Here is a 13930-nt window from a genome sequence, read left to right as displayed (position 1 = left end):
AAACTGGCACCACTGATCAGTACTCGAGTCCTGTGAGGATTTCTGCCTATTCAACTAAAACAAAACTGCTAAGGAATAATGAGTACAGTTACTGTTAATGATCTTTCAGGAATTTAATGCTAAATCCAACCAGATGCAGCCTGTTGGAGAACATTTACAGTTTACTGCCTCAGCTGTAAACTCTGTTACTCTGGCTCTGAATCATGGCTCTTGAACAGCTGAGACTTCAATATGTGAAACAGCTTATTAGTTCCAACATATCAACGCAGTGGAGATCCCTTTACAGGCCCTGCAGCTTGAACACGATGCGTAGTGTTATACACAGTTGTGGTCAGATGTTCATCATGGGTATGAATTTCAGGTCATTTTGGATTTTTAATAATTTCTTTGAACTTTTTCTAGTGTGCAGCGATTGTAGAGAGCGTGCATCAAATGGATTTTCTCTAATCCACACAGGCTCAAATATAAACATTCATACACCCACGCTAATGTTTGGCTAAATGTCTCAAACAAAGTTCTTCACAGACGTTCTTGGTAGCTGTCGATAAGCTTCTGGCATAATTCTGGCTGCATATTTTTTTTTTTTAAACTCAGTTTTTATTATGGTTTACAACACTGCAACTTGTACTTGTCAATGTTCACAAGTAGGACAGTTACAACAACCGCAATGCAGAAATACAGATTAAAGTAAAAACTGCAATTAGGAAACACAAAACAAAACTGGGAAGCAAAACAAAAAATAAACAAGCAGACAAATAACAATAAAAACAATACAAAAACAAAACAAAAACTTTATGTAATATTAAATAACATGTGACAATCTTAGCCATAAATGAACAAAACAAAACAAACCTATGCTAAATTATTGAAACAGTAAAGCATGTATGGGTCGCCAACGCTCAGTAAACAATTCTCTCTGAATCCGCAGAGCATATGTTATTTCCTCCATCTGGTAAATTTCTCTTACTTTATCAATCCACATATTATATGAAGGTGGGTCAAGATTCAACCATTTAATAGTAAAACACTTTAGTGCTGCTGTAAGCAAGGTTCTTAAGAGATACTTTTTATTGTTTCCCGCAAAACCATTTGGTAATACTCCTAAAATGGCTAGCTGTTGGTCTTTTGTTAATGGTTGTTGGAAAACTCTATTGAGAACTTTAAATATGTCATTCCAAAATGAACAGATTTTTGGGCATGACCAGAATATATGTGAGTGAGTTCCTAAATAAGTACCACAATTTCGCCAGCAGGTGTCAGGATTTGTAGGCTTCATTTTGGCAATTATCTCTGGGGTTCTAAAATATCTCATGACCACCTTCCATTTATATTATCTCCACAGCCCAGAATTAGTCACAAGATGGGCTTCACTGAACACCTCTTCCCAGGTGTCCACTGAGATTTGAGTGCCAGTCTCAGCTTCCCACCTTGCCTTAATATCCAAAGTTGCACTTGTATTGAAACTCATAAATGCGTTATAAAAATTGCTGATTAATTTTTGGGAGGAATTACTTTGAAATATTTTTAGAAATATTTCCTCAATGGGTGAGGGCTCCAAAACTTGCCTTCATTCTTTGTGTTTTGTCAAGAAACTTCTTAGATGGCCTGGTAAATGGCCTGTATTTGTATAGCGCTTTTCTAGTCCCTAAGGACCCCAAAGCGCTTTACATATCCAGTCATCCACCCATTCACACACACATTCACACACTGGTGATGGCAAGCTACGTTGTAGCCACAGCCACCCTGGAGCGCACTGACCGAGGCGATAAAACTGAAATTTCTTTTGGAAGACCAAATGATTGTTTAATTCTACGCCAAATCTTTAGTGTGACCCTTGTCCATTCCCCCATATGCAAATTTTTAATTGAAATGTTAGAAAAAAGCAGGGATTCCAATCATCTTTCGCACATTGTCTTCTCAATGTTTAGCCACAGAGTTTCAGACAAATCCCGCACCCATACAGTCAGGGGTCTCATCTGAGATGCCCAGAAATAATATTTCAGATTTGGAACAGCCAATCCCCCCTGCAGTTTTGACAGTTTTAATGTTTGGAACTTGATCCTTGGGCGTTTGCCTTGCCATATAAATTTGGAAAAAAGTTTATCTAAGTTATCAAATGTAGAGTGGGAATGTTAATAGGCAGCATTTGAAAAAGGTACAGAAGTCTTGGCAATACATTCATACGTATACTCTTGATCCGACCCAAGAAAGACAGAGGCAGGACTGTCCACCTCTCTAAATCCTTTTTTATTTTTGCAACTATAACTTCATAATTTACTTTATACAAGTCTGATAATGAGTGAGGAATTTGAATTCCTAAATACTTGATACCTTCGTTTGGCCATTTAAAGCCACATCAATCCTTGAATGATTGTGAAATGTTTCCTCCTATATCCATTGCCAATGTTTTGTCAATATTAACTTTGTAACCAGAGAGGTAACCGTATGTACTAATAATTTCTTTTAAATGAGGTACACTGACTGTAGGATTTGAAATGTATAAAAGTACATTGTCTGCATACAATTTATGCTGTTCTCCATTAATTGAAAGGCCCTGAATTTTATGTTCATCTCTAATCAACTGCGCCAGAGGCTCAATACTTATATCGAACAGCAGGGGCGACAGTGGGCATCCTTGTCTACACCCACATTCCAGTAGAAATCTGGCTGATAGTGTTCCATTTTCCCCCTACAGCCGCCATTGGGTTGGAATAAAGAATCTGTATCCACTTAATTAAGTTTGGCCCAAATTTAAATCTTTCAAGTGTATGGCCCAGGTACTGCCAGGAAACCCTGTCGAATGCTCTTTGCGCATCCAGAGACAGAATCATTGTTTCTTCTTGTTTGGTCTTGTACACGGACATTAAATTCAACAATCTACGAACATTGTCCCCATAGTGCCTTCCTGCAATGAACCCAGTTTGATCTGGATTTATGACATGTGTAATGATTTTACTAACTCTTTTGGCTAAAATCGTGGTGAGAATGCGCAAATCAGTATTAAGTAATGAAATCGGCCTATATGATTGACAATTTGTGGGGTCCTTGCCCTCTTTATGGATTACGACAATTGTAGCATCGCTCCAGGACGGCGCCATAGTCCCAGTCTGCAGAGCGCAGTGGTAAGCTTTCAGTAATAAGGGTGCGACTTTGTCCTTAAGTTTTTTATAGAATTCATTAATAAAACCATCAGGGCCAGGACTTTTTTTAGTTTTAAGGTTTGAAATCACCTGTAAAATTTCTTGTTCTCGAATTGGTTCATCTAACTCCTTTGCTACAGGTTCTGGCAATGTTTTTAAATTGATCTTTTCTAAGAAATCAGATAGTGTATTGTCATCTTTACATGTGTCTGAATTTTTATATAATGACTCGAAAAAGTTGGCAAAGCAACTTGCAATTTGATTTGGTTTAGTAATTAGGGTTTGATCGGACTTCAACTTTTGGACCATATTACAAGTTTGCTGTTTCCTGAGTCTTATTGCCAGCAATCTACTAGCCCTACTACCCTCTTCATAGTACTTTTGTTTAGTGAATCTTAAATTGCCCTCAATTTTTTCATTTATTAAACTATTAAGCTCGCTACGCAACACTTTAAGATCGGAAAGCAAATTGGCTGTCTGTGCTTTTTTGTGTCGTTGCTCTAGGTGTTTTATTTTGGCCTCCAATTCACACCGCCTAGCCTCGTTTCTTTTTTTTCTGGCGCTTGCAAATGATATTATGCGACCTCTAATGTATGCCTTGGCGCAATCCCAGAGAGTTAAAGGCGATATCTCCGGAGTTGTATTCAACTCCAAGTAAGTATTTAGTTCAGTATGTATGAACTCACAGAACTGGCTATCATTTAGGAGTGAGGCATTTAATCGCCAAAGTTTTAGTTTTGGTGTCAATCCTAAGTCCCATGAGAGTGATACCGGTGCATGGTCAGATAGTGTAATTGGTAAAATTTCAATATTATCAAGTCTATGCTCTTCTGTTTTAGAGGTAAAAGAGAAATCTATCCTGGAATAGGATGCATGTCTATGTGAGTAAAAAGTATAATCTCTGACTCTAGGAAACCTATTTCTCCAGACATCAATTAGTCCCAGAACTTGGTTGTTTATCCATATAAGGTGACAAGACACAATTAAAATCCCCTCCCAGCAATAAAACACCAGAACACTTTTGAAGCACTAGATTAAAAATTGTATGTATGAAATTTGGCTCATCCTCATTAGTGGCGTAGATATTGATGAGGGAAACCAGTACTCCATCTATAGAGCCATTGACCATGATGTACCTTCCATGTGGGTCTCTATGTGTAGCGAGTGGGGTGAAGTTTATCTGTCTGTGTACTAGGATAGCCACACCTCTTTTCCTGCCAGATTTGTGAGATGAATAAAACACTTGTTGTGCCCACGACCTTTTTAGCTTGTCATGCTCAACGTCGGGTAAATGCGTCTCCTGCAAAAAAGCTATATGACAATTAAAACTTTTTAACTGGCCTAGAATTTTTTTCCTTTTAATAGGGCTGTGGAGGCCTTTGACATTATAACTTATGACTTTAAGCAAATCTATCTTGACTGTTTAGGGTTAAGTTTGAAAAATATCTGAGAGGCACAAATAATTTTGAACTCCATGATGACCCAAGGTTTTGTTTAGCATAGGGCAATACAAAAAGAACCGTCAAACCAACAAACCAGAAACTAACATATAAACCACTTTGTACAAGCTTTTTACCCATCAAATGATCCCTGAGAGAACAAGGGACCTGAACAAGGGTAACAACAGCAGGACAGAAAGTCAAAGGGACCCCGAGTGCAGCTAACTCAAGTTCAAATGTCTTCATATGGAATGGTGAACTGAAGTTCAGGGAAAAATGCTGGGCGAGCAGTCACAGTACCACTAATAATTCTCAGTGCTGTCTGCTAAAACAATATTGGGACTCAGGCCCTGCACAACGTAGTTACGACCAGGCACAGTGATGTAGCTTACTGACATAGAGGACTCTGAGTTACCTTCCACCTTGAGACAGAGGATAAGACTCTTAAGAGAATATTTTCCTTGACATAATCCATGGCTTTGGCAGCATCCACAAACTCCATTTCAACGTTGTTGTAAGAGACACGGAATCTGGCGGGGTACAGGATGCCAAAGCGGACTCCCGGTCTATCGTGGAGTATCTTTCTCACGTCAGTGAAAGCCGCCCTGGCTTTCGCCACGCTGGCCGTGTAGTCGGGGAATATGGCGATTGGGTTTCCTTTGAAATGTAATTTTCCTCTGCGCGCTCTCCTGAGGATGTCCGCCGCGTCTCCTTCGCTGTTTAATTTAGCAATGATAGGGCGTGGAATATCCCCAGGTCTCCGTTGAGTAAGGCTACGATGAGATCTTTCCACGCGGACTTCTCTGTCAAGCTGAAACACCTCTTTGAGGAGCGCAGAGACCGCCGCCGGAGAGCTGGAACCCTGGGTTTCAGTCACACCGATAATCCGGATGTTTCCCCTTCTCATGCGTCCCTCGAGGTCTTCACATTTGTGTTTAAGGGCTTTCACCTCTTTTGTGAGTGACTCCATCGTGTCTTGTACAGCCACCATTTCGTCAGACCAATTCGACAGACCCGCTTTGACAGATTTGACGTTAGCTCTCACCTGGTCCAGCTCGGCTCGGATAGCGGTAGTGTTGCTATTGATTTCCGTCTTCACTTCTTGGATATCCCTTTTCAACGAATCAAAGCTGTCAGCCAGAGCAGACCTGACTTCCTGCTGGATTACGGCGACGATATCTTGTCGCAAGGAGGTAAGAATATCTGTCTTGAGGTCTGCCACATCCATTTTAGCTATCGGTGCCGACTTTGGTGTTTGGCTAGCGGTGTTGTCACAAGTTTTACCCGCGGCTGCACTGGTCCTAGCTGTCGACGAAGCCTCGTATTTGTATTTCCGCAGATTTGCCGCCATAAAAGCGACTTTCTTGGATTTATAACCGTAGGAACTTTGTTTAAAAGTTTAAGATTGTCTTTGAGAGCAGATTGGTAACTTAAGTGCCTATTTTTGGTGCAATTTAAGCTGGAATGTGCAGAGGCTCTGAGAGAAGCGTGTTCACTCCATCGCGCTCGCTAGCTCTGAATGACCGTCAGCGTTCCCACAACATTCAAAGAGTAAGAGCAGCGATGTGAGAGGAAGGCTGAGTGCGGGGAGGAGGGGTTAAACTACAGCAGAGGCAGTCGCGTCTTTTCTGAGTTAAATATGTTCGGTCTCACAAGTCAAGTCAACCTGCCGTGCGTCCAATCACAAAGCATCCCGTCACGACAGAACTGAACTCTCACCTGTGGCCCAGCAGCACCTGGGATACCGGGAGGTCCTCGATTTCCTTTCTCACCAGGTGACCCCTGCAAACAGAGTCAGACGTCTGTGTACAGTCACAGATATACGGTATACTCCTGATGTTGCTTCACATCGTCTTCTACCTTCTCACCACTGGGACCTCTTCTTCCATTACGACCCTGCACAAGAAAAAATGTCACCATCATCATCCTGAATTGTTTCTGCAGCACCTTCCTACCCGAGTCTCTGTATGAGGATCACTGCTCTTCTGATTGCACGCCTCATGAAAACAGCTTTTCTTAGAGAGAAACAGAAGAACGATTTTTCTGAGAAGTCAGAAATCTCACCGGGTTTCCATCTAGTCCACCTTCAGCCCCGTACCCGTCTGGACCAGGATCGCCCTGTGGATTAAAAAACATTCTGATAACTGCATCCATCCATCCATCCGTCCATCCGTCCATCCATCCATCCATCCATCCATCCATCCATCCATCCATCCATCCATCCATCCATCCGTCCTTCTGTCCATCCATCCACAGAATTATATATTTTGGTCAAAATATTATAATTATATATTTTGACCATTTGGCCTCCTTTCCTCAGGCTGTACACGAGTAAAGACCATGGCTACCATGGTGTCAGTCACTGGTTGGTAATTTCAACTTTTTGGTCGTTGCCATCCTGAGTGAGCTACTCAGGACTCAGATTTGTGATGTACATCAGGTGGGCTTACTGATTTAAAAGTAAAGTTAATCACATTTTATTCAGAAACACTTGAAATTAGCAACCTGAACCATAAATCCACCAAAGAGTGTTCAGCGTTGGGGTGAGCAGTACGCTCCTTTTCTCACAGACTTCTATCCAGTCAGACCAGAGGAGTCGCCCCCTGCTGACCAGGTTTAGATACTTCTGTACTGGCTTCACATTCATGTTCAATCACTGGCCACATATCTGATCAGCCAATCACGTGGCACCAAATGAATGCATATAGGTATATATGTGGCGTGGTCCTTGGCACAGGACGGGTTGGTCTGACTATTCTGCTGATCTGTCGGGACTTCGCACACAATCGTTTACAGAAGAAGCTCTGAAAAGACAACATGCAGCGTTAACAGCAGATCTGTGAGAGAAACTGCCTCATTGATGTCAGAGGAGAACGTCCAGACTGCTTCGAGCATCTCTGAATCCACAACACATTAAACTTGAAGCAGATGGGTACTGCAGCAGAAGACCACACCACGCACTCCTGTCAGTTAAGAACAGGGACTTCTGACACTGTCTGATCCAATGGCGACCTCTCTTCTGAAAAGAAAGTGACAGGGTGTCACATGCTCTCCCCGTGTCCTCCAGCTCGCTTCCACAGTCCGACGGCATGTTCATTACGTTAACTTGTGATTCTGAAGGTGTGAGTATGAGTGTGAATGACTGTGTGTCTCTGTGGGACAGACTGGAAACCTGTCCTCAGTGAACAACCGGCTCTGCAGCCCCTGAAACCCAACAAATACTTTAGTATTAAACACGCGCAGTTCCTCTGATGCCCAGAAGAGGCAGCAGTGAGTCAGTCTCCATAGACACTCGTGTTGGCTGTAGATCAGGAGGTAGATCCGGTCATCTACTAACTGGAGGTTTGGGCAACATACTAACCCGAGCTGCTCCTGATGCATCGTCAGAGTGTGAATGTTAGAGTAAAAATTGTGTGAATGGGTGAATGAGGCATGTTGTACGAAGTGCTTTGAGCAGTCAGACAGAGTAAAAAAGTGCTATGTTAGAAGCAGTCCATATTAAAAACGTTTACAGCCTGATAAAAAAATCAGCTTTGGTCTCTGTAGACAATTTACGATAAACTAACGCCCGACATCATGGCGGCTAACGTTCAGCTAAGATACGGGTGTGTCTTACTGGTCTCCCTGGGCTGCCGGGGTCTCCTTTGGGTCCTGGTCTGGTGTTGTCCACACCCGGGGTGCCCTGTCAGACAAAAACAGTGTTCGGTTCTTGAAGTGGAGCTTCCAGCTGTTTCCCAGCTGCGATCAGCTGTCGGGCTCTCCGACAGAAGAAAGAGCCGATATTACAGTTTTAACTGACATTAGTGACATTAAAGTCTTTAAACACACAAAAACATCCTCAGAAAACATCGACATGCAGATTTCTGCCAAAAGAAGTGATGGGTCGGGTTTTTATGGCAGCACGACGTTTGTGGATTATTGTTGTAAATAAAGTGTTTTATGAGTGAATGAAGTGTGTGATCACGTAAGACTGCAAAAGCTCTCGATAAATCCCAGCTTATCTGTATTTGTTAGAAAGATCGGACTGACACAGACAAACTACATGATCAAATATCTTCACCATAATCTTTGTATGTGCAGAAACTAAAGAGTCATTATGTCAGGACATATTTCACATTCAGGCTTTTGAAACAGGTTTTCTTTGTAAAAACAGAAAAGCTGAAATATGAAAGGTTTATTTTGCTTTAGCAGTGTGATTGACCTTTGTAAGCTTGACCTGCCTCCTCCTCTTCCTCCTCCTCCCACATATTAGATAATTAGGAGAAAAAAGTCCATGTGACTGCCGACTTTTCTGAAATGAAAGCACCGAAACTCACCGGGTCTCCTCTCAGTCCCTTCTGTCCTTTCAGCCCCTTCTCGCCTCCTGTCCCCGAGATGCCCTAAAGATGATATTTCAGCCTGTCAATCAACCTAGCCAGAGGTCAGAGGTCAACAGCTCACAGCTTCATTTTTACAAGCTTAAGTGAAAACACATTTAAAAACAGAAACAACACATGACAGAAACAATCACAGTAAAATGGATCAATCGTTTCATTAACAACGATCAGAGCTGATGCAGCACGAAGCAAAGAAACTTTGAGTGGTTTTTGTTTACTGGGTTTCCCGGCGGTCCTCGGTCTGCTTTCAGTCCCCTGTGTCCCGTCTCTCCCTGCAAACAAAACCAGAAGAACGCGTCATCTCCGTCTTTATCTCGCTTCTTCTTCCACAGTCATAAACCGTCATACTCTCCTACCATGATTTGTAAATCACCAGGATAATAAAGCATGTGTAAATGTTTATATGGTAAATGGCCTGTATTTATATAACGCTTTTCTAGTCCCTAAGGACCCCAAAGCGCTTTACATATCCAGTCATTCACCCATTCACACACACATTCACACACTGGTGATGGGAAGCTACGTTGTAGGCTCAGGTAGCCACAGCCACCCTGGGGCGCACTGACAGAGGCGAGGCTGCCGGACACTGGCGCCACCGGGCCCTCTGACCACCACCAGTAGGCAACGGGTGAAGTGTCTTGCCCAAGGACACAACGACCGAGACTGTCCGAGCCGGGGCTCGAAACGGTAACCTTCCGATTACAAGGCGAACTCCCAACTCTTGAGCCACGATCGCCCCTTCTTTAATATAAAGAATAATTTTCATATGCAATAATTCATTTATCTAATTTAAAATTATATGTATAATTTAATCCATAGTTGCATTCAAATGACTATATCGAACAGCAGGAGGAGTGTGAGTCCACATGGAGCCAGGTGATCATCAGCTGGTGTCAGCATGTCTGTGAAAGCAGTGTTCAGGTGTGTGTTAACACATCACTAAGGAACAGCGAGCAGTGGGACGTTGTCCTCTGGACAGCCCAGATGTTTGTCAGGCTACATTCTGTTTCAGTCACAAAGAGGAGAAAAATCTTTACAATATTAGCCTCAGCTAATGTTAGCCACTCCAGGGCCTCCTTAACTCCCCACTCAAACCAGTGTGTCCACTGGCCTGTATGTCCCCGACACAGAGTAACATAGTGCACGCTGTGCCAGGATTTATACATCAGGAAAACCAAACCACCTCTGGCTACAACACAGGAGAGCCACCTCATCAGGTCAGAACTCCCCCCGCAGCTCCCGGGAAGCTGAAGACAGCTTCAACCGTTTGTGTGTTGAAAAATAGTCATTTTCTTGTTGTAACAACAGAAATCATAATTAGTTAGATTACTAGTCAGTGAAAAAGTAACGCCGTTAGCAACGCGTCAGTGATCAGAAGGCCTCAGTGTGCAGATGTTCATACCTGCTCTCCATCGATCCCGTTCAGTCCATCCTCGCCGTCGTCCCCCTGCGGCGTTGGAGCAGAATCAACTGTTACGTCTCAGTGCTCAATCTATGATAAACTGTCACTTCTCCAGTAAATGCAGCAGTGTCAGCAGACCTCAGTCACTCACCTTGTTGCCTGAGATGCCTCGGTAGCCCTGCAGATACAAGCAGCAGATTTAGTGGTTAATGCTCTCATGTTTGACTTTTTCAGCCGGCTTCACAGGAAACGTTCAGTTATTTGGATTCGATTAAACGTCTGATATATTTAATATTTGTGTGATATATTTATAACAAACTATAAACAAACTTGTTTTTCATGATAAGAACAAAAGTTACTAAAAATCAGTCGTCACACAGTCTGACATGAAAAACATCTTCATAAACTCGTCTGTTCGACTGCAGCGTCATTTTCTCTGCGGCGGTACGTGATCGATTAATGATCAGACTTCAGCAGTGCTCCTCTCAGAGGTATGACACATCGCGTACCTTCTGTCCTCTGCTTCCAGGACAGCCCCGGATCCCCTGAAGTCCAGGAAGTCCAGGAGGACCTCGCTCGCCCTGCAACACAAAAGCAAAGTGAGCCACTCTGGTTCGAGCTCTCTGTCTGCTTCATCCTGTAGGTCCATCTGTCAGTTATCATGTTATATGAATAATATCTCAAAAATACATTTGCATTTAAGTAAAATGTAAATGTAAACTGCTTTTAGGTAGCCCCCATAAACAGGAGCCAGCAGTTGGCAACTATGGGAAAAAAGAACTCCATTTTAACAGGAAGAACCTGCAAAACTCAAACTACAAAAAAGAGAAAATTCAAAATAAATAATTAAAAGCAAATTTTTTTTTAATGGAAATGAATTCAGGTTTGAAGTTTTTCAACCAGATTCGAGATCCTTTATTTGTCACATGCATAGTTATACGAGTACAACACGCAGTGAAACGTGTCCTGACACGCTGCTCGACTGTGCAAAAACAGAGAACATTATGTACAAATAAGTGAATTCAATAAAATAAAACAATCTGGAAATTTTTACATTGAAAATCTGAAAATGTACATTGTGCGAGTGTCTCGTTTACAGCTGAAAGAGCTCGTGGTGGGACGAAGTGAGCAAAGAAGCACTTACACTGACTCCTTCTTCTCCCGGGAAACCCGGATGACCCCGCTCTCCCTCCTCACCCTGTTTATAAAGCAAACACACTCAGAACCATCAGAAAGAAAGCAAAGGGCTGGAAAACCTTCAGGAAACATTTCACAACTAATTAGATTAAGTGGCAGCTGGTCAGTAACGTGATGTATTAAAATAATATTTTAGAGGCAGAGTTTATGATATTTAGACAATCGGGAAGCACGTCATTAAAAGTGATTGTGTCACGGACACCAGAGCAGCTCCGGCTGCCGTCCACATGAACAGGTTAAAGCTCCATCGTGCAGAGAGGAGCTCTTTTAAAATGCACTGAGGCAAAGTGGAAACTGATCTCAGGTCAGACCCATCTACACATGGACTGTGTGGATGGGTCTGTGGGAGAGGGAGCATCTGCCCTGTGGAGCTGGCAGCTGGCACATCTGGACAGGCTCCGTCAGTGCTGAAAGCTACACACAGGTATCAGAGCAACATCTGCTCTGTGCAGACGTGTTTTTCAGATGCGACCTTCATGTTTGAGTGGGACGATGCTAAAGCGCAGAATGCATCTGTTGCACCAGCATGCCTGCAGTCCAGACCTCTGACCTGCTGCTCAGAGTTTCATGCAATGATGAAATTTTGCAGTTGAAACGTGTGATATGTTCTCTGTGTTCTATAGTGAAAACATTCCTGGTGTAAAGTTGGGGTTTCACACTCACCTTTGCCCCTCGTGGGCCTGGAAGACCACGGGGGCCTTTGTCTCCCCAACATTTGCACATCACTCCGCAGCATTCCCGAGCTATCACGGTGCTCTGCAGTCAGACGAGGGGATGAAGGACATACATGAACAATGCACGATCTTTGTGAAGATCTTTAAGAGGCAAACGTCGGTTACTGAACTTTTTGTCTTCAGAGAATCAGGACTCATCAAAATATTACTCGCTATAAACTTTAAGAGGAACGATTATGTCAGCAAGAAAAACTAAAAACATCACAATCCTCCCGTCAGCCTCCTCCTGAATGGCTGATGGGATTATTGATTTCTTTGATTTCTTTGTTGCTTACATGACTTTTCTTTCAACCTACCCCCATGTTTTGCACTTGGGTCCTCTTATCTCACCTCATGACTCCTTTACTGGTTATTCTGAGTAAAATTCACTCACATTTTTTACATTATATGAAAAACATGAACTTGGCTCGTTGTTACTCAGACTAAAGATTAAAACTTGCTTTATTTGTCATTTAGAAAAGGTAGAAACGCACTTTGCTCATGAGCAACATGACTGACTTACAATCTGTTGGAATATGGTGCTGCCGATGCTGGGCATGCTGATTATTAGCTGATCAGTGTGCACGAATCCACGGCCAAACTCCACCTCCTGTAGCTGAGCGTGGTCAGCGCCCCTGACAGCCACGGCCAGCAGGGCGCTGACTCCTGCAGACAGTTAGGACAACAGACGGTAACAGCGTGGCTTCACAAACACAGTGCACATACATTTCCACTGGATCTGAATCAAGCAAACTGATTAGGTCTAGAAATATTTAGTAACTTCTCCTCGAAGGTAAGATGGATCCAGTCTGATGGTGATCCAAGTGCTTTTTACCCCTCAGCTGTAAAAGACATTGATGTGAATGCTATAACTCGAGCTTCAAATTGATACCATAGCTGCTTCTATTAAAATCTTTGATTAGTTTGAATCTCAGTGACCTCAGAGCCACAGTAAGTCTGCTGAAGATCTTGCGGATGTAATAACTTGAGAACAAGACGACGCAGGATTTGAAATTGATATCTTAGGTGTGTCTCCTCAGAAGCCGACGGGTTGCACTAGTATTATATTCAGTTCTTTCAGCTCTCTGTCATTCTACACAAACCACTTTTTCCTGGTTGTTTAGGAAAGTTCTCGTTCTTGTGCTTCCGCTTATTCTGCTCCGCTTTAATCATGGGCCTTCCTCGTAGCCCAAAATTAAAATGCATGCAAAAACCGCATTTATATGTTTTAGGACACACATGGGACATACATCTAATATAATAACTGAATAATTTGCGTGCTAACATCAGATCAAAGTACATGAGGATGTCAATAAAGATGAGCAATCAAAAGTAAAGAGCTGGAAATGAAGTGATCTTAGTAAATAATTGCATGTTTTTACCAGACTCTCGCAGCAGCTTTGATTCCCGCTGTAGACTCATGACGTTTTCATTGAGTCCATCAGAGAAGATCATCAAGACCTAAACGGCAGAGTAAACCACGTCCGACAGTTTAATGTGGATGACGTCTCATGAAGTGGTAATGTTCAGGGCTGAATAATGAAGTCACAGCAGTGACTAAACACTGCAGCTCCTCTCATGCCCACTAGAGGCTCCAGCAGTGAGTCAGTGCCCATATACTCCCGTGTTATAAACAAAGCTCTTTACCATTAGCAGTCTTCAT

The 13930-nt window shown here is 42.7% G+C and overlaps 1 protein-coding gene across 2 annotated transcripts in view; it reads right to left on the bottom strand.

The window, feature by feature from the left end:
- Window positions 1–13930, bottom strand: part of LOC134637598 (collagen alpha-4(VI) chain-like) — a 70637-nt gene that overhangs the window by 29235 nt on the left and 27472 nt on the right. For both annotated transcript variants that reach the window (XM_063488055.1, XM_063488054.1), the window contains exons 11-23: window positions 13650–13728; window positions 12791–12933; window positions 12218–12310; window positions 11502–11555; window positions 10867–10938; window positions 10509–10535; window positions 10358–10402; window positions 9174–9227; window positions 8896–8958; window positions 8196–8261; window positions 6644–6697; window positions 6440–6475; window positions 6299–6361 (exon numbers count right to left, since the gene is read on the bottom strand). In XM_063488055.1, the coding sequence (XP_063344125.1) occupies window positions 6299–6361; window positions 6440–6475; window positions 6644–6697; window positions 8196–8261; window positions 8896–8958; window positions 9174–9227; window positions 10358–10402; window positions 10509–10535; window positions 10867–10938; window positions 11502–11555; window positions 12218–12310; window positions 12791–12933; window positions 13650–13728 (849 nt within the window). The remainder of the gene's footprint in view (window positions 1–6298; window positions 6362–6439; window positions 6476–6643; window positions 6698–8195; window positions 8262–8895; window positions 8959–9173; window positions 9228–10357; window positions 10403–10508; window positions 10536–10866; window positions 10939–11501; window positions 11556–12217; window positions 12311–12790; window positions 12934–13649; window positions 13729–13930) is intronic.

The sequence above is a fragment of the Pelmatolapia mariae genome, linkage group LG10_11 (assembly GCF_036321145.2).
Source record: "Pelmatolapia mariae isolate MD_Pm_ZW linkage group LG10_11, Pm_UMD_F_2, whole genome shotgun sequence".
Taxonomy (NCBI): Eukaryota; Metazoa; Chordata; class Actinopteri; order Cichliformes; family Cichlidae; genus Pelmatolapia; species Pelmatolapia mariae.
This window is presented reverse-complemented; position numbering and strand designations above follow the sequence as displayed.